The sequence below is a fragment of the Cheilinus undulatus genome, linkage group 14, assembly GCF_018320785.1.
Source record: "Cheilinus undulatus linkage group 14, ASM1832078v1, whole genome shotgun sequence".
Taxonomy (NCBI): domain Eukaryota; kingdom Metazoa; phylum Chordata; class Actinopteri; order Labriformes; family Labridae; genus Cheilinus; species Cheilinus undulatus.
In genome coordinates this window covers 31,500,655-31,522,105 of record NC_054878.1, presented here as the reverse complement: position 1 = coordinate 31,522,105, position 21,451 = coordinate 31,500,655, and the positions used below count along the sequence as shown (strand labels likewise).

Here is a 21,451-nt window from a genome sequence, read left to right as displayed (position 1 = left end):
TCAGATGACCGGCATCTCAGACAGACAATATTTACAAGAACTGTGAGGATGCAGCTGGATGAATATGCAAGTGCAAGGTTACACTGCAAGTATATCCCCGGCCTTACCAACACCCATCAACCAACCCTTCCTCACAGAGCAGAAAATCATCAAACAGAGCATTGTCCTCCAACGCATTCAGTCTAATTCAAAAACATTACAGGACCAGCTCCCCCAGACACAGATTTTCCTGCAGCAAATGTAAAGCTGTAAGAGCAGCATCCCTTTAACCCAGGGGTGTCCAACTCAAGGCCCAGGGGCCAAATCCAGCCTGTGGTACAGTTATACCTGGCCTGCAAGATCATACCATATTCTTATTATAACTGGCCTACTGGTGTGAGATCTGCCCATTTCCTCCAGGATAAAAATGCTAATTTAACCTTGATGATTTGAAATATCCTTGTTAAGTCATTACAAATTTGAAAAAGTAAGGAGTAAAAATACTGTGGTAAAGTCAGGACTGTGGGAAAAGAGATTTATTTGTGTTTCCATTTCATATTTTCAATTTTGCATCTCACAGTTATGACTTAAACTCACGATTTTGAATTTTAGCTCTTGTTTTGACCTTTAAAACTCCTAACTTCTACTTTTAATACTGTATTTTGACATTCTAGACTCATTATTTGAAATTTAAAGTCATATTTTGACCTTTTAACTCAAGATTTCAAATTTTATCTTATTCTGACCTTTGTAACTCATGATTGGACTTTCTCTGTCATATATATTTGCCTTTTAAAAACAGGATTTTGACTTAATACCATGTTTTGACCTTTTGAACTATAAAGTTTGACTTTTTTCTCAGACTTTGAGATTTAACTTATCATTCTGACTTTTTTAAAATTCCCAAATCATTTATCATCAGTGCTAAGTTTTTTCCTCCCATAATTCATGATGTAAGTTAACACTATATATAAAAAGGTTATAACAGTAAATACATTCAACTTTGATTTGATGCTCATCTAAACTGAATGATATCCATACTTGTTTCTTGGAACATTTTTACTGTTTTTCTAAGATAAAATAGCAGCAGTTTAATATACCTACTAGGTATTTACCAATAAAAAGGGGAAACTTAAGACCAAAAACTTTGACATTAATGATCCAGGTCCAGGCACTCAAGATAGTTTGAAAAAAGTCAAGTTTTTTACTAAAAGGGCTAGAAACATTGAAAATACTGTTTATAGCCCAATGAAGTGAAGGTCTTTTAAAGAGTATTCCCTTCCATGAGCACTGGTGGTTCAAGGGATAACAGAAGCACTCACATTGGCTTACATTCAGCACTTATCAGCAAACAGTAGAATAAATGTAATGATGTTGTACATTAAAAGAACTATCCTTCAGCCTATTCAGTTAACTTTATGCCAAGCTGCATAATATTTTTCAGAGGTTTCTCCCATTTTCTTTGAGAAGTCCTTCCAATGATAGAGTATCTGAACTTCTCTAAAGTGGTAACACCAAACATCACAGATTTCCACAATTGAACAGAAAGAGATTCTTCGCTACTCCATTACTCCATTTAGTCATTACAGCCTTCTGAGCCAACATGAAACAAAAATTTTAACGTATATCCTTGGTGTACTTCCTACTAAGTATAAAAATGTGTTAGCCATGGAGGAGTTGTAGGGATGCTTCATTTTGGACTTTTGCTGCTCCATATTTTCAAACAGAGATGCACCATTAATACTTTTTCCCCCAGATCAAGTACAAGTACTTAAATTTGGGCACCCAAATGTTTAAGTAGCCCACGCTTTCAAATTCACACGTATTCTCCTTATAAAACAACTGGTTTACAGGGTGGTTCCCTCAGGGAAACCTGACAAAATTTAGAGCTGTGAACTATTCATATTTTTAATCTTGATTCATTTCAAGATTTCTGTAGTTAGCTGTGATTTATCCAACCTTTTTGTCACATTTTGAAATTCCACTACATACATTTAAACTGTTTTTCTTTTACTTTCTTAAACTGACAGTCACAGACCTTCCGTGGGATTCAGATCTGCTTTTATTTTGAAATTAAAGAAAGAAATCTGGATAGATTGTGGTTACGACACAAGGTTAGCCAAGGAAAAAGGAAGTTGTTGTGGATTGAAAAGGAAACAATTGAACAGAAAAAGTGAAATATGTGTTATAACGGGTCAAAAGACTTCTGATTTGTCCACTCAGCTGTGTCTGAGGTTTTTTTTTTTTTTTTTTTAAGTGAAATGAGACATTAAGGAGCAGTGGTGAACTTTATTCACATCACTGTGGCTGCAGGTAGACTGAAATGGCTTTACCAAAAGAAAGGAATAATAAAACATGATTAATTGTGATTGGAAAAAAATGCACTTAATTTGGACCTTGATGAATCATGAATATGTATTAATGCTAGCAGCACGAAAATGAAGCGTTACATAAAATAACTCTATTTCAAAGCAGCTTTGGATTAAAGATGTGACTAAAAATCTGCTTTTTAAAAAGCTTTTATACTTTTTAATACTGTCAAACTAAGAAAATAACTTTGATTGTTTAAATATTGATAACCTTTTATTTTATAAAATATGATTGTAATTTATGACCATCTTAACCATAGTGTTTTTTGAAAGTTAAAGTAAATGTTGATATTTACTCTTTATAGTTTTTTCTTTATATTGTTTCAAAAACATAACTGTGAAAAGTGATGCCTGGTGTTTAAGAGCAGTGATGATGAGTTTGTACACTAGCATGATTTAGCCCACAAGGTGTCACTAATTGACAGTGATGCAAACAACTAGACTCTGAGGTCGATATGAGGGTATTATTTCTACGGTAAAACTTTCTTGTTTGAGGAAAAAAAAATCTCAATTTTTCGTACATAATTGCTTCCAATGCAGCAGTGGTATCTAAGTGTACTGTAAACAGTGACTATAAAAGTGCATTTCTGACATTCCTTGTGTTTGAAGGCTTAACTTAACAGCCTGAGTGACACTGCAGCGTTATATAACATTCGAATGCTTCACTGTGACTTTCAACACCTTTGAACGCTTGGATTCCTTGTGGAAATTCATCTCAGCTCATTCATCTGCTTCTATCAACAATTTAATTCCTCTGCGACAGTGATTAAACTGCAGGTATTCAAAAACCAATAGTTGCATTTAGTGATGCTGTCTGCATGCTCACCTTTGACTTCCAGGACCAGATCAGGCATTGGCGAGTACCTGATGAAGCCCTCAGGTGTGATGCTCCACAGGTGGACTTGGTTCTGTAGCTCTGGGGTGAGACCCACTCGGCTTCCTGCCATGGTGACGCTACCACTGGGGCACAGGCAGCATTCCTCCAGCATCTGAGAACACAGGTATGAGAGTAGATCATTTAGTTGAGACTGATTTTGGGGCTTTTTATCTTTATTCTAGGGACAGGATAAGAAACCAGAGAGAGAGTGTGTGCAATGATAGGCAGGAAAGGAGGAATAACTTTCCCACAAGTAAATGGATTTAAGGATTGTATTGGACCCAGTGTTTAAACCAGATCAATGTGGCAGTGATGAATATGACAATAATTGATGGTATTAATTTCAGATAAGAGCATAAGTAGGTAATAGGGGTAACCTGATTGAGTGGCAGCTGGTCTGGATCACCAGTTTTTATTGAAACACATGTTTGAAAATAAAGGAAATAATGCTGGGATACAGCAACCTGATCCCCTGTTTGAGCTTTTGCACTGACTGCTGTTGCTCAGTCCTTAAAGCAGCTGAGTTGAAATCCCCCAAACTTTGTTTTTTAGTCTCTTAGATCAAAAATATGAACCGAATGTCAGAATCTGTGCTGAAATTATCTTTGAAACCTGCAGATCAGAGCTTGTTGGCTAACTTGCGATATATATTTTGCCAATATTTGAGGCCGATGTATGATTTGTACATATATCTCCAAAAATTCTCATATCCTCCAATATAGATATTTAACTTTAAAAGCTAATATCTGTTGATATGATATCAAGCTGATGTCCCTACTCCTTTTATCAGGCTACTCTCCTACTTGTAGGAGGTGTCAGTACACTACAAAGCCAAATAGACTAACCTAACAATAAATCAGCTGATAAAATATATGGACGAGTATTTGACCAAACCTGCTAAATTCATTTGTTTCAATCAGACCCGTTTCTACAGGTGTATAAAATCAAGCACCTAGCCATGCAGACTCCATCTGCAAACGTTTGTAGGTGACTGGCATTAATATAAGTAGATAAACTGTGCAGTGCGAGCTCTATGGAATGGGTTTCCATGACCAAACAGCTGCATGCAAGCCTCACATCACCAAGTCTATCGAGCGCCAGATGGGGTGGTGTAAAGCATACCAACACTGGACTACCAACCTGCCTGACTGCACTGTGCTAGTGATTGGTGTTTGGTGGAGGAGGGATACTTGCATTGGGCTGTTTTTCAGGGTTCCGTTTAGGCCCTAACCTTGCAAAGCAGATGGATATGCCTGTTCCCGTGTTTCTCACTGGTGACTCCATCTTCCAAAGCTCCCGTCTGAACCGTTTGGGCCTGATTAGAAAGTGACAGGACCAATGAGCAACGAGGGGCAGTACTTCCAGGCGCAGCGGAGTGGTGACGTAAGCGAGCAACAAGAGGCTGGTGCAATTATGGCGGAAGACATTAGCGTGGATGCTGCTAAAGTGCCAGTTTTATCAGAACTTGACAACATTTCTTTGTCAAAAGAAGAAAAAACAACAACAACAAAAGTCGCGTACTGACATGTCTATAGCCGCGATGATTTGCGTTATGCAGCTCTAATGGAGTTTACTCTTTCAGTAGGGGTGCACGCGCTGTCGGCTACGTCACATTTCGTTGCTCTGATTGCGCCATAAAAATGTGACAGACAGAACGTTCATCCAATCATACGCCAAATTTTTTTTAAAGGCTCTGCCCTTTCCCAAACGCTGTGTGTGAGTGGTTTTCCAGATGGATGTGTGAAACAAATCCAACTGTTGTGCCAGGTTAGTTAGGCCCCCAATCTTAATGCTTCTGCATACCAAGACACCTCTGACAATGCTATGCAATGAGGTGTGGAAGAACCTGACTGGCCCACATAGAGCCCTGACCTCGTCTCCTTGGACCAGCTTTGGAATTAACTGGGACGGATATTGCAAGCCAGGCCTTCTCTTCCAACATCAGTGCCTGACCTTATAAAGCTCAACAGAATGAATGGGCACAAATTCCCAGTGAAACTCTCCAAAATCTTGTTGAAAGCCTTCCAAGAAAAACTGGAAGCTGCTATGGCTGCAAAAGGGGGGCAACTCCATATTAAAGTGCATGTATTTGAATACAATGACATTACAGTCCCTGTTGGTATACAGTCAGCTGGTCAAATACTTTTTGTGTATCTTAATGCATATTTACCATCCCAAAATTAGTGCCATTGCTTAAAAAAGGACTCAATCAAAACTGATTCAGAACCTGATGGTTATACAGTGTACTCTAAAACACAAAGTATGATCTGTATCAGTGATCAGCTAATTAGTTAGAAATAAAAACATGCTTGGGTCCCTAAGAAAACTCAATTTCTGAGAGTATTTAACCAAAAACATTCTTCATTCTGCAGTCTAGTGAAAAATAGTCGGTACTGAAGACTGAAGTGAAACGAGGTTGGAGTAAAACATGTTTCTTAATGTCAATGGAGAATCAAATCATAAAATGTAACGTACTTTGTAACATCCAAACATAGAAAAAGTTTGAATGGATGTCTAAGCTTATAAAGTTAATGCCACTGATTGCCCAAAATTAATGATCTTTGGAACATGAGATGTATATCAGTGTTTGGTGATTTTCTATTTACATTACTGTACAGTTTAGAAATATGTATGTTCAGTGACAGCATGTATCTTGTAAACCACAATGTTATGTTCCACAGAAGACCAGTGTTGTCCTATATATTTCAAGTATTTATAGAGTAACCAAGGACTGGACATAAAGATCTCTTCTCACAGATATCTTTTTAAAAAGACCAACAAGCCTAGTAACATATAGGATGATTTGAGTTGTTGGTGCAGGGATTGGACACAAGGATGGTACATTAATATAAATTCTCTGTTAATACAAGCTTGATCTTATGGTAACTAGAACTATAAACCCACTAGCATACTAACAATCTCTGAGCCAGTCAGGCATTAACATCTGAAGGATGATAAATCCCTCTGGGCATGAATGCATATTTCCCAGCAAGCCCAGCTGAGTGGTTTGCATTAAATAAATTCCAGCCAAGACTCCCTTTTCTATAGAGCGTTTATGCTGCATTTCTTGGTCGGTAAAATGCTCTTGAGTAGTACCTGATAATCTTTCCAGTGAGTCTCAGTTCAACAGTAGATAATAGAGACACAGAGGCTTCACTCTGACGTACTTCAGCAAAAGAAGCCCACAGAGAAATAACTTTTCTGGTGTTTTAGTTGCAATTAAAGGGATGTGATGTAGATTAACAGGAAGTAAACATGCAGATGTTGACTGCTCTGTACTCAAGAGGAGAAGAGGACAAGTTTGTTTGTTGAATGGAGGTTAAATAGATCTTTTTTCATGAGTTTTAAAGCGTTTTCAGGAGGTTGGGGAATCCAAACCATGATTAGCTTTCATGACAAGCAGATTTGTGTAAATGTTTGCCCCAGAATGGAGTATAAGAAGCACTTCCTCTCCGAAACATCTCTTTATAAAGATTAATAATGCCAGTAGCCCATGACATGATTGGAGTGGGTATATTATTTGTGTATGAGGCGAAAACATAAACAAGAACACTTCCTACTCTAAAATCCAAACCCCTGTAAAGGAAGTGTGTAACATCTGCGAACAGATTATACATTAGTGTGTAATATCTTTGAACAGAGGTGAGCATACTAATGAATCACAGGAGCCTATTATTTCTATCTCTGTCCATCTAGAGCTAAGGAATCATATCTGAGGAGATTTAACTCCAGCTGCTCTCTGGATTAATTGTCAATAAAGCCTTATCATCACTCTGCCCTTTTTACAATCTCTCCAGCGGTGTCATGATTGTTCTGGTACCTTGCAGTGGAGATGCCCGTTCTGATAGAACCAGATCTGCTCGAATCCATCAGTCTCCTCTGTTTCTTGGATCCTCATCAGTTTGACATCATCCAAATCTCCGGTAAGTGACATCATGAGCTTCGTCTGTCTGTTCCTGATGCGGAAGTGCACTTGTTTCTGCTCACAAAACACATACATGAGGCCAAACACACACAGGATCAGCACTTATAGTCGATATCACAGGATAAGAGTATTATTCTGACCATAGAAGTTACATTTATAAAGACCTTTGTACCATTTAAGCTAAGTTTAAAGGCATTCATGTGCAAAGCAAAGCTGTAAAAGTTAATAACAGACTTCAAGATTAATAATAAATGAGTTAGAAATAAAGTTTTGTTCTGTGAGTTCATCAGAGTGTCATTTTCACTGAAATTTACAACTCTCCACCACACAATTATCCTGTTACAGGGATGATATCAGCTGCAGTGAGTGGGATGTTGAGGCTTTTTAAGTGGAGCTTTTAGTCAAAAATTTCAAATTACTGCACATCTTTTTGTATTCTGTTTTGGCTTGTGGTCAAAACCATTTGACTCTGCTTTGTAACTGATGATCAGCAGTGTAAAAACATATTCATAAAAGGATGGGACATGATTTCAAAATCATAGAATAGTCATTAATTTATAACACTTTAAATATTTAATGCATCCTTTATCTCAGCTTAAAAATATTTATTATTTTTTAAGAACTATTTTCACTGGTGCCTGGTTGTAATGTGGCACTACCGCCAGATGGTGGTATCACAGTGCATCTTAACACTATTTTCTAGATGTCAGTAAATAAAAAAAAGAAGAACAAAGGGTTAAAAACCGTACAGATGCGAAGAAACACATTTAGCATCTTTTAGAGGTATTTTTCCCCTGAAAGTCAGAATTTCATGAAAAAGGCTACTCCTTTGTTCTGTATAGTCTTCAGTTGAGTACTTACTTGACCTCAAATAATTTCCAACAGTTTTAAAAGCCAGAGAAGTTTAAAGTGTTATAATTGTGACAGGACGTGTTGTGTTACAGCAGCTTTCACAACGGAAGACCCGGGGGCTTCAGGCCCATTCAAACAGGGGGTCAGAGCCCTCAAGATGTTTTAAGGCATTATTATTATTCTTAATCTGTGTACTTTGTCGTAATGATAATATTTCAATCAGGGCGTATTCTCCCTCGAATTCCATACATTATACCCAAGCCCCCCTCCTCTATTTGTAGTTGGTTTGATCCAAAAGTTGATGCACAAGTTCAACAAACAGCAGGGGGTGCACAGACAGAGACGCTAATGACAGGAAGCAATTTGAGGGGGAAGTTAGAGGAGACTAAAGATCATCAAGCTTTGCTTTTAAACATGTAAATATGAAATAAAACGAGGTGTGCATTATTAGGTGTCTGCTAAAGTAATGTATTATCCCTAATTTGGGTGGTTTAGCCCTCTTACAGCTCCTTGTTTAATACTGATAAAGTGAATCTAGTGCTTAGTGAATCCTAAAGGCAGTCAGAAGTCTAGAAGGTTATTTACTATCACAATATCAGAGGAAAAAGTAGCATTGTCATAGTTTCTGGTCAGGATCAATAAAATATCTTCTAGCACCAGGTGAAAAGCATGAAAACCCAGGATGTAGGTTATTTTTAATGAGATGAACAAATGCCAATAAAGTTAGTGTGTCAAAACTGTTCATTATAACTATCTAAATAAATTTTTACTTGCAGCTGGTCCTTGATAAAGCTTTGTTTCTTTATCATTTAACCATTTCAGACCAATCAGAGGTGGATGAGACTGTGATATCATCAGGGAGCAAAAGGTGCTGATCTGAAGAAGGCAGGTAAACATGGAGGCCTTTACGACCATGAAAGCATGATGAAATTACTGTGTCAGATGTTGTCAGTGTGACTGTGGTGATTGATCATAAGGAGTTAATCTCATTAGTGGAAGCCAGTTGCAGTAATATGCAGAAGGGATTTTGCATGATTTAACTCAGGATTAAAAAAAAAAAAAACTAACCATCCTCAGAATGTCTGTAGAGACACAGAAATATTAGAGAGATAAAGTTTCTTCTAAAATAATACCCCTCATTCGGTTGAGTACAGAAGTTTCAAATGGCAGGAAATGACATCATTTTTCCATATTTCATAGAGGGACCCTCAAGACCAGCGGTACTCAACCTTATTCTACCCAAGAGCCCCATAGTCATAAAAATACTATTGCGAGAGCAACAATCCAAAAACTGGGGGATGTGATGATCAGTCCATCCATAGTTGAAATGAAACAGTGAATTGTGGATTATTGTGTTGTTAAATAGGATGCAATAGGCTACATTGATAAGTAACATGGATCTGTGTGCTGCATTAATGTCTGTTATCATTTATTGTTTTTAAATGTCAATGAGATGTCTCTTTGCGAAGGGGGAAAAAGAAGGTGTGTGATGTGGTGTGTGTGTGTGGGGGGGGGGGGGGGGTATAGGTTTTTTAACTATTGGAAGAATTGCCAGCGACTTTCGAATAACAACTGTGTTTGAAACAACCATCTTTACTTCTTTCACTGTGGCGTTCACCACATACAGATGCAGCTCAATAAATTAGAATATCATTGAAAAAAGTTAATTTTCTCCTGAAATCTAATAAAAAAAAGTTAAACCTTCACATATACTAGAATCAATATGTCAGGATGTCAGCTTACAGCTCACAAAAATCCACTATCTCAAAATATCAGAAAATTATAGAAATGTCAAATTTTCAAAGGTTTCCTGAGCCTCACTGTGGTTTAGTCCACAAAACCACAATCATGGGGAAGACTGCTGACTTGACAAATGTCCAGAGGAAATCATGGACATCCTTCACAAGGAGGGTAAACCACAGAGGGTCATTGCTGAAGGAGAGGCTTTTTTCAAAGGCTGTATCAAGCATATTCATGAAAAGTTGACTGGAAAGGAAAAGTGGGGTAAGAAAAGGTGCACAAGCAACAGGCATGAGCTCAGCCTTCAGAAGGTTGTCAAACAAAGCAGATTCAAGCACTTAGGGGAAAGAGCTGACTGAGGCTGGAGTCAGTGGATCGAGAGCCACCACACAGACGGGTCAAGGAAATGGGCTTCAAGTGTCGTGTTCCCAGTGGCAAGTCAGTCCTGGACCACAGATGTCATAAGCTTCTCACCAAAGCTAAGGAAAAAAAATTTGGACTGCTGATCATAGGTCCAAAGTTTTCAGATGAAAGCAAATTTAGCATTTCATTTGGAAGTCCCCCAGAGTCTGGAGGAAGATCTGAGAGGCACAGAATCCAAGGTGCTTTAAGTCCAGTGTTTTCATTTTTTTTTGCCATGCCATCTGCTGCTGTTGTTCCACTGTGTTTTCAAGTCCAGTCAACACTGTCAGCCATCTACCAGATCAGATTTTTGAGCAACTTCATGCTGCCATCTGCTGAGAAGCTTTATGGAGATACTGATTTTTTCAGTTCCAGCAGGAATTGGCACCTGGCCACAGTGAAACCAAAACTACCAAAAACTGGTTTGCTGACCATGGTGTTGCTGTGTTTGATTAGCCAGCTAGCTGGTCTGACCTGAACCCCACAGAGAATCTAAGGCTGGAGACGCCGAACTCAATGATACAGACGAGCTGAAGGCTGCTATCAGAAGAACCTGAACTTTGTAACATCCCAGCTTTTACACAGACTGGCTCCGTGCCAAGATGCAGGAATCTGTGCAAAAGGAGCTCCAACCAACTGCTGAGTGCATAAATTAATGTAATTTCTCTGAGGTTTTACATTTCTGTGTTATAAATCATTTTTATGACTGGTATTTTTTAATATTCTAATATTTTGAGATAGTGGATTTTTTAAATTTTGTGAGCCGTAAGCTGTAATCAAGATTTTAAAAAACTTGAAATATTTCTGTTTGTGTGTGATTTATCTAGAATATGTGAAAGTTTATCTCTTGGATTTCAATTATGGGAAAAAAATGAACTTTTTCATGATATTCTAATTGATTGAAATGCACCTTATAAGGTGCAGGGCACAGGCATGCTGGGCCCTAGGAAACTCTTCCCCTTTTCTCCCTTATGAGTGGCCTTATTGGACATAGAGCCCCACATGTGTATTGAAGAGCATTGTCATGTACCTGTAGTAGAGGGCGGAGGGAGCCTATTTTCCTCCAGTTGCAGAACTGGCGCCAGTCGGGGATTTCACCAGGTTTCAGCAGAATCTGAGCACCCCGATAGTTGATTTCCTCATACAACACCCACCTGGAAACGGAGACGAGACAAAAACAAGACACTTTGTTTATTCAGCTTTTCTGTATTAGTATTTTGACTAGCCGAAATGTCCCTCCAAAGCTTATTACATGCTTTAAACAACAGTTTTTCTTGTATAGAGAATTGGAAAATAGAAACAAATTTGTTTTTTTTTTTGTAAATGGGTGTTTTTATTATTCATTTAGTTGAAAGTTTCTCTCAAAGTTTAGCTGAAAGTATGAGGAGGAAATCTGAGCACATCTTCCATGGTTGCTTAATCTTGCATAGCAGATGGATACGCCCGTTTCCGTGTTTCTCACTGGTGAATCCATCTTGCAAAGCTCCCATCTGAACCATTTGGGCCCGGTTAGAAAGTGACAGGACCAGTCAGTGACAGGGGGCAGTACTTTCTGGTGCGGTGGAGTCGTGACGTAAGCGAGCAGCAACAAGAGGCTGGCGCAATTATGGCGGAAGACATTAGCGTGGATGCTGCTAAAGTGCCAGTTTTATCAGAGCATCATGACATTTCTTTGTTAAAAGAAGAGCAAAGAACAGCAGTGAGTTGTTTTCTTTTAAAAAATGAAAAAAGTTGTGTACTGACATGTCTTTAGTCGCCATGGTTTGTGTTATGCGGTTCACTATGTTGTTTAGTCCTCGGTAGGGGCGCAGCTCAGTAGCGGCTACGTCACATGTTTTGTTGCTCTGATCGGCCCATGAAGATGGGACAGACAGAACGTTCATCCAATCACACTCCGAGTTTTTTTTTTTCAAAGGCTCTGCCCTTTCCCAAACGCTGTCTATGAGAGGTTTTTTAGATGGATGTGTGAAACAAATCCTTCTGGCGTGCCAGGTTAGAGGTCGCTGGTATCTTAAATATCATGATCTCAGGTTAATAAATGTCAACAAATAATGAATCCCACATCTCAGTCTAAATCTTTCTGGTGCAAATGAAAACGAAACGAAGTTGTGGTACAGGGAGAAACAACGTTTGCTTTTTGACTTGTGGCTGTGTATTTGTGCCGTCTCTTCCCTGCAGCCCTGTGTTTGATTTAATCCTTGCAAAATGTGCTGAGCTTCTACCAAGCCCATTCCACAGTGACGCTGAGCGTTGCTTTTAGCTTGGTGGCTCTGCTCTCTGGCTGTTTGCCCGTCTCTCCTACAGCAGGAATGTGTCACTCCACAGACATTTCTGGCTCACTGTGAGCCCTTTATTTCCTTAGCATGGGCTCACACCTGCAGTCTAAATGTCACACATCAGCAGCAGGTTTCCGTCATCACTCACTCTGTCAGTCTTGTAAGATGTGCAGGCCACCTGCATGATGTTGTTTGAGAACTATCATGTCAGAGAATACAGGCTAAGTCAACCACCTACTTACGCAGCCTTTAATGACCATAACCCCTTAAAAACATCAGACTGTTTTGTCAGACTCTGCACTAGACTAGACAATGGGTAACCTGTCAATTTCAAAGAACACAAAATACCTGAGACACAAAACCCTCTATTTTGTTTCTTTCATTTCCTCTAAAGTCCTCATCCTTAAGTTTAAGTGCTCTGCTTTTTTTAGGGGATTTATCACTCCTGAGTTATTGCTGTCTGTTATGCTCTCAAGGACAGAATGCTTGAGAAAAAAAAACCTTACCTTGAATGTTGCTAGTTTTTTTGAATACAATAGATTTAGACTAGAATAAAAACAACAGAGATTTCAAAGTAGAGCTGCAGACCCACAACAGGCGAAAATTAATTCATCAAATACGGGCTATTTCTCTGTTTAGAAGGAGAGAGTTGTCTGGCTATGGCACGACTTTCAACCTGAGTACCAGATCTCTTATCCTCTGGCAGACATATCCCTAAATTCAAACTACTGGGTTTATACACATGTTTTTGCCTACTTTAATCAAAATTCTAAGTATTGCTCCTTAAACTGGATAGTTGATGAATAGCATCATGGTGATGGTATCTTTTTCTCATTTATGCACTATGCAGATCATGTTCAATATGTTTAACGTGTGATTGCTCAGTTTGGCCTGGGGACCAGCTCTTGGAAGAGTCCTAGTTGTGCCAAACTTATTTCATTTGGCAATTTGGAGGCCACTGTACTCTTGGAAACTTTCAGTGCAACAGAACTTTTTTCTGTGCTCTTACCCAGATCTGTGCCTTACAACAATCCTGTCTCTGAACTCTGCAGGTAGTTACTTTGACCTCATGGCTTGGTTTTTGCTCTGATATGATTGTCAGCTGTGAGGCCTTTTATGGACGGGGATATGCCTTTCTTATTCATGTCCAGTCACTTTAATTTAGCACAGGTGGACTCAAGTCAAGGTGTAGAATCATCTCAGCGAAGATCCAGATAAATGGGAGAATCTGTGCTCTATTTTAGGTACTTTTGCAGGGTCTGCATACTTTTGTTAATGTGATATTTCATTTTTTTTATTTTAATAAAATTGCAAATTTTTATTGTTCCCATCATACTATGACTGTATTGTTATAGTATCATTATCATATTTTTCCTATATAACAATATTTCCTTCTGTTGTTTTGCATTATATTGTATCATATCACATTATTATAGCATTGTTATATGATCATTAGTGTATTGTTAAGCATTCCTGTTGAATCCTATTGATACAATATGTCCTGTCATATAGTTATATGTTGTCGTATGGTATCATATCATCAGAGGTGTCAAAAGTATTCACATTCCTTACTTAAGTAGAAGTATAGTTCCTAGGGTTTAAAAATACTTCTGTAGAAGTTAAAGTATCAACTCAAGCTTTTTACTTAAGTAAAAGTATAAAAGTATTGGTTTCAAAACTACTTAAAGTATAAAAGTAAAAGTAATGTAAGGGGGGAAAATGCCATTAAGGACAAAAGCTTAAGCCGGGCCACAGGGGCCTATAGTGCGCTACCCCACCTCCCCAAAAAACATTTTATAAAGGCCATAATGGCTATAATGTTATATTAAAATGTTAAATTTGAAAAATTTGGGATGCACCTGTTTCAGCCAGATTTGTGCCCACTGAAAATGAACACATTTTGGTACAATACAAATACATTCAAGAACCATGTATGTGTTGTAAAGAGTTTAGTCGAGTGCCATTCAGAGTCATGTCTGACAATTTAGAAACAAATAAAACTTTTTTTTTTTTTTTTTTTACCTGCACAAAACAATAATTCACTACTCAGCAGCAGTGAAAATACAATGCAATGTAATTAATGTCAGTAAAACAATTCAGCAACACAAAATAATCAAGCAAGCCCAGGAAGATTTTTCAAATTATATTCAACTCAAGAGCAAGAAGGAAAAGGCACAAAAAATAAACTAAACCAAACAATGTGTGTGTGTGTGGGTGTGTGTGTGTGCGTGTCATTTCACTGTTCTCAGTTCAGTTCATCAAAAATAAGAGTCCATTCCGGTTTTTCTAAATCAAAAACAACTCAGTTTAGTCCAGTTCAATACAATAGAATTCCACCATCCACAACAGAAGTCCAGTCCGGGTTTTACAGACCCCAAAACTCTCCACAACCCAGTGACAACCAAAACACCAGCGTCTCTTCGCCGTTCACAGCACCAGAAAGAACAGGAAATGCTACAGCGTGCTACTAAGCATTGCCGTGTGTTTCATGGAGCGGAAGATCTGATAACTTGTACTGTGAGCCGAAATGAAAACTTAAGCTCTACTTAAGTAAGGTAACGAAGTATTTGTACTTCGTTACTTGACACCTCTGCATATCATGTCCTTTATATTTGTACTGCATGTATTGTGTTGTACTGGCATTATTATTTATCATTATAGTGTTGCTTTAGTGTTGTCATCATGCGGTTATTGTATTGTGTAGCAATGCTGTTGTATCCTGTTGAATCATTGTGTTATTGTTGAAGTATCATTTTTAATGATTATAATTTCTCTTTGAATTGTGTTGTATTCCATCATACTGTCATGTATTGTTTTGTTATCATATTGTTATTGTATCAGTACAAGTATTTTTAAAGTATTATTCTTTTGTTCTAAATTGTTATATTCTAATCTCTTGTATTTTGTACCATATTGTATGGTTTAGTATCTTTACAGCACTGTTAAAAATTGTATCCTATGATATAAGGATTGTATTATCATTGTCATTATTATCATTTTTGTTGCATTGTGTCTAATACTGGAGTTTTGTGTCACATCGTATGGTATGGTATGGTATGGTATGGTATGATACTGTATATGTTGGCTGCACTCAGTAGCTTCTACTGTGTTTACTCCTAGACTGTTGCACATGAACCTGCCAAACTCACACCAAGAGGAGACTTTGGATCTGAACTTAACATCAGAGTGAGCAACCCCACAGCAGCTGTAAAGTACTCACATCCCTCCTTCCACCAGCACCGACTGAACTCTGCTGCAGCCTCCAGCCAGCTGAAGGTTGACCGATCCATCAGTCAGCACCACCCTCTTCCCCCGCAGACCGACCCGCTCGAAAACTGTGATGGAAGGCAGTGAGAACTCCTGCAAAACAAGAGAGAACGACAAGGAAAGTAGCTATTAAGCGTAGGAAGCCAGCGGAGAGCTGCAGGTTCTGCAGGCTGAACTTTGAGTGGCGTTGGGGTTACCATGGCAACAGAGCACTTTCTTATCTTAGGGCTCACTTTGTGCTCTGTAATGGATGGTTTCTTCCTTAAAATGTATGTAAAGCACTCTGGAAATGCCTTTGGCATATTAGGGAGCCAGACAATTTAAATAACCACTTTGTCTAAAATAAAGGTCAGCTTGAATGGTGGAACTTGTGGGTTTCTTAAACAATTCAGGACAACTAAACCTTCATTAATTTGGATGTTTTATATAAGGAGGGGGCATGGTTTTGACTTAAAAATATGAGAGGCTGGATTAGGTGTTTGCCATTTAGTGCAGAACACCAACAAGTTTTATTTGTTTCAGGATAAACAGGTTAAACTTTTAGTGAAACTGCTGATAACTCATAGTAAACAACTATTTGATGTACAGTAATGGAAAGCTTCAATTACTTTATTTCAGAGTCTGTGTACAGGTCATTGGGAGTAACATTGCAAAGTTTTATAAAGTCATACAAAGTCTTTTGTAGCAGAAGCTGTGAAAAGCATTGAAAGGTATTACTTCAGTCAGAGCTTGTTGAGCTGAATTTAAAATAAAAGGAATTTCATTATGTGAATTAAGAAAGAACTGGGCTTACCAGGACTTCTTTATACATCCCTTACTTCTGCTTAAGTCTAGCAGCTTACTTGCCACAGCTACACCTTACCTCAGCCTTAATTTTTGGCCCAAACATGCCTAAAAGTCCTGCTCAGTACCGTATGTTTGAAACCAAATTAAAAGCTATGGCAGTGGGGAAATTTGTCAGATTAATTGGACTACCGTCCCTGCCCCAGTGTATAAGCAACGAGTGAAAATCAGTTTATCAGTGTAAGAATGTCTATCTCTGCAAAAGTAGTTACAGATGTTCCCCCTTTCATAAGTGTTTCTGGTGGCCCTTGCTAACAAGTAAATAAGTGGCAAACTGGCTGTTTGTAGAATAGGGAAACTTGAACATCTGTATAGCTCTGTAGTTTTTCTACATTCTTCATCATTTGTTCCTAACCTTGCCCCCTGGACTCCTTGGGAGGTGGAAGCAAAGCTTTGTCTTCTTTCATGCTTTAAAAATAAGGTTTTGCCCATATTAACTTAAATCCAATAAACACTTATTAAATAGTTTATACAAAGATCTTTTGGTTAGACAGACGTGTAAACCTGTTTCCATAGGATTTCATTAATGAAACAATTAAAATCAATGTTGATTGTTTTTAAAGTAAGCATAATTTTTTTCTGTGTTGGTCTTGGGGGCTTGGCTTTTCTTCAGTACAAGAAGGGGGGACTCTAAGGGAAAGAAGTTGGGAACCACTGTTCAAGATTCTTTGCTTTCATCACAAATGTGATGGACTCTATCCTTCAGGCATGTTGTGGTATAAAAGCAGACGGTACTTCTGCCATGCTACACATTTATGCTGGTCAAATTTATGCTTGTAAAGTTCCAGGTCAAAGCCTGGTGTGGAAACTAGAGCATGCACAGAATGCCTCGGCCAGTTTGGGGGTCACTGAGGGATAAACTTGCCAGAGTTAACTGACCTCCAATTTTATTATTTCTGTGTTCGTCTGACTTAAAAACCTTTACTACATACAATTTCATTCAAACTAACACATTAACACACGTTTAAAAATTCTGGGTTAAGTAGGAGTAACACAAAGAAATGCCCTTTTGTAACTGCATATAAACATAAGATGTGTTGAGAAAATAAACAAGGGGAAAAAAACTCACAAATCCAGTTATTTGTAGTGAAAGGATGGAGGCGCTGGTGTTGAAGCAGCCCATTGCTCTCAGGTCTGGGTAGTTTCCCACTTCTAAGACGTACATCCTGCCACTGAAGTCCTGAGCCTCAAATGCCAGCCAGCTGAGCGTCATTTGCATGATTACAGAAACACACATGAAAAGAGCACTGATGAGACTCTATGGTGATAAGGTGAGATGATCCTCATTTACATAAAGCAGGTTTCCAATGTCAATGTGGACATTAATTTGCAGGTTCTAGCATATATTGAGTTACAATATGCAGATGATGCTCCATGGTTCATGACTGAAGATGAACACCATGTGTCTATATACAAGACAGGGGAAATGGTTCAATGCTTATAATCTTTGATAAAAATGTAAGACAGTGTAAAAACTGATGCCATGAATGATTTTTTTTTTTTCTGGGTGTGGAGTAATAACAGCCTACAGCAGATTCTGTCTTCATGAAAATCTGAATACCTTTAGAAATACAAGCAGCATGCTACTTGATGATCCTCCTTTGTGTAACTTAAAAGTGCCTCCTCCTGAGATTTGCAGGACTGTGTTTCAAATATCTTTGAAGCTACTTCCAACACAGTACCCACCAATAATTATTTCATCCACAGAATTCCTCACCTGCCGGCCAGGACTTTGCACGAAGCCACAGAAAAACCATCCTGCAGGGAGGCCACGCTATCCTCAAGCACAAGGACGGTACCTTGAAAGCCAGGATCAGAGAAAAGCTGCACCTGGGGCACAAACAGCAACAAAATACAGACTGAGTCATCGTCCCTGACCTCCTCCTACTTCTGAAGGTAAAACAGATGACGCTTCAGCATGACTACATTGTTCTTTGAAGCCTTTTTAAATGCTTACCTTAAACTTGGCTGCATTCTCGAAATCATCCTGAAAGGAAAAAAGAGCTCCATGAGACACACTTGAACCCACTGAAACACAGCAGGTGATGAGTAAATAAACATTAGATCTAAATAGCATGATTCCACTGTTCCACTGAACTCCAGCCATGGGGGACGGACAAAGATGGAGAAATAATCTAAAAAATCTTTTATCTTCTGTAGAAGTCAGGCTGACTGACAAGGAAAGGAATTTTTAGAGTTAATCCAATACCATACCATACATCATGATACGATATGATACACTACAATATGAGTACAATAAACTCTAATGTCCCACAGAATGAGAAATTTGTTTCGGGCTCTTCACCCATGCTGGAGCTATGGACAACACTCAACAAGAAACAGATTAAACGTGAATTAATAAGTATTTTAAAAATATTATCCCTAAAAAATCTAGAATTTAATTACCATTTGATTCTCAGGGTACCAGTGCAAAAATACAATGATCGATCACAGTCAAGTCCATTGCCATTCCTGCCTTATTTGCTACTTTTTAGGAGCTCTGTAGACACAGGATTAAATGACCTGTTCAGTCTAAAGCGGGGAACCTTAAACCTCTTACCAGAGGGAAACAGTTTATACACTGGATATTATAAACAATACAATATGAAACAATATAAAACAAAACAATACCGTATGTAATGATACCATATGATACACCAGTGGTTCCCAGCCATTTTTCCTTGGAGACCCCCCTACTAGTTTCGAAGACAAGCTGAGCCACCCCCCCAAGACCCGGACAAAAAATTATATTGTCATATTGTTGCCAAAAATCAACCTTGATTTAAGTGTTTCATTGATAAAACCCTAAGAAAGTGGCTTTTCCCAGGTTTTTTTACCAAAAGACCATTGTATTAAACTGTTTAAGTGCTTCATCATGATGTTACTTAATATGCTTGAACAGTTTCACAAAAATCCACCTGTCAGCCATTATTTACATTATTAGTAAATAAGATGCATGATAAACATAGACTCATCAGTATCAAAAGGTATCAAAAACAAAAGACCTGTTTACCACATGTGTTTTGCACCAATCAGGATTACACATATTTAACTCAAACCCAGTGATGCACAGCATGACAGCCCGAGAAATATGTGGCTAAAATATCTCAATCGCCTCATGTGGTTGGCTGCAGTATAGGTGATAGGGACTGAATTTACTGCTAATGCCTAAAAATAAGGTACATTTCAAAGGAAATCAAAACATCTCAACAGATCTTATTTGCTTAATTAACAGTCTGGCCCTCACAATGTCTGGCAAAAAAAAACAATCTGGTATATGGTACAATACCACACATTATAGAACAATATGATAAGATACACTACGATATGAAATGAAACAAAATGATATGATACAGAAAGACATCATACAGTACAGTACTGTAAAACAACACATTATGATAGAGTACATATAATATGATACATATTATCATATGATGAATGGCCCACTTTAATTATTATATATAAATATAGCTGACATATTGTAAGGCCTCAAATTAACATGCTAGAAGTTTTAAAGCAGGATAACTTGTGATACGATGCGTGATATGTGGGCCATGGTATCAGTAATGATGCAGCCATAATTTCTATGTTCCAAGATAAGCATACATGACGTATCATGATTTACAATCTCAAAGAGGTAAAGTGCAGAATCAGTGTTTTAATTCACAAGAGTTTGGTGTCACTTTCACATCTTTCATGCTTCATTTCTTCTTTTCATCACTGTCCTAACATTATCCTGCTGTTTATTCTACTGTCAGCTTCTCTACCATAGGCTCTACCGTGAGGAATCAGGAGGTTGTTAGATGGTTAGTCGGCTAGCCAGGAAAAAACACTGTTAAGAGTTCTGTATTTTTCTTAAATAAAATATCAATATTTGGCACCGGTGATGTGAGAATAGTTTCACACAGGTCTTAGTTTGAAAATAGGTCTTCTCTCATGCATTGACCTGAGTAAAAACATTGTCAGAAACTTGAAGGAAACTGCAGCACACAAGACTTTGAATAGATTCTTGGTCCATTTGTCATCTTTTGGTCTGAAACTGAAGTAGCCTGATGATGACTCACCTCTGTGATCATATAAGAATTCACTTTCAGTCTTATGACAAACATTTTCCTCTCATACACTGTAGGGCCTGTATTCTCTGCTCTAAAATGCTTATCTATGGTTACAGTTTGCTCTTCATCTTAAATTTTGATTTAGTCATAGACATGTGAGTGCAATGATTAGTCATATGAAATGAAAGCACTTGCTTAGCCAAACTGACTAACAGGGGAAGTGAGAATACAGCCAGGGTTTTCCTATTGCAAAACAGCCGTATGGCTCATTAAAGCATGCTAAAATTAAAATTCACAAGATAATTCAGAGCTTATTGTTGTGCTAAAGGCAAAAACATTGGCTAAAGAGAGGATTGCTTGGAAAAAAAATAAAAACCTAAAGCACAAGCTATATGACTGGGATGATTTATATTTAAATTTGAGTCACATCTTACCAGCACAACAGGCATTGCTGAAGCTACTCTGGGTTTCACTGCACCCCAGTCCTCTGGGCTCCCATACAGGCCTTTTTCCAGGATGTAGGACTCACCACAAAAGCCTGGCTCCTCAAATACAACCCATCTAGGAGAGAAAACATCAGCAGGAGAAACATATTCTTTGTTAATTGGCATTTGTAAATTTTTTTTTGCCTTTATAGGGAGCTTAATTCTTGAATAAAACTGTATTTTAATGCGCCTTGACTTGATGGCAAAGAAAAAACACAGTCAAAGTGATGCCAAGCTGATTAGTTCTAAGCGGGCTATTGGCTAATTGCACTCTTGCCATGCCATGTTTAAACTGCTCTAGCCTGACTAGGCTTTGCTGTTCTCTCAGCAAGCCGCTTTTTGCAACCCTCCTCCACCCTAGCTCCTCCTTTATTCTGCTTT

The 21,451-nt window shown here is 38.2% G+C and overlaps 1 protein-coding gene across 2 annotated transcripts in view; it reads right to left on the bottom strand.

Annotated features, from left to right (window-relative positions):
- LOC121521202 (beta/gamma crystallin domain-containing protein 1-like) overlaps positions 1 to 21,451 on the bottom strand; it is a 56,474-nt gene that overhangs the window by 1,287 nt on the left and 33,736 nt on the right. For both annotated transcript variants that reach the window (XM_041804977.1, XM_041804976.1), the window contains 8 exons: positions 21,020 to 21,146; positions 18,488 to 18,517; positions 18,248 to 18,360; positions 17,600 to 17,732; positions 15,641 to 15,780; positions 11,175 to 11,298; positions 7,046 to 7,204; positions 3,175 to 3,337 (listed from right to left, as the gene is read on the bottom strand). In XM_041804977.1, coding sequence (XP_041660911.1) covers positions 3,175 to 3,337; positions 7,046 to 7,204; positions 11,175 to 11,298; positions 15,641 to 15,780; positions 17,600 to 17,732; positions 18,248 to 18,360; positions 18,488 to 18,517; positions 21,020 to 21,146 — 989 coding nt within the window. The remainder of the gene's footprint in view (positions 1 to 3,174; positions 3,338 to 7,045; positions 7,205 to 11,174; positions 11,299 to 15,640; positions 15,781 to 17,599; positions 17,733 to 18,247; positions 18,361 to 18,487; positions 18,518 to 21,019; positions 21,147 to 21,451) is intronic.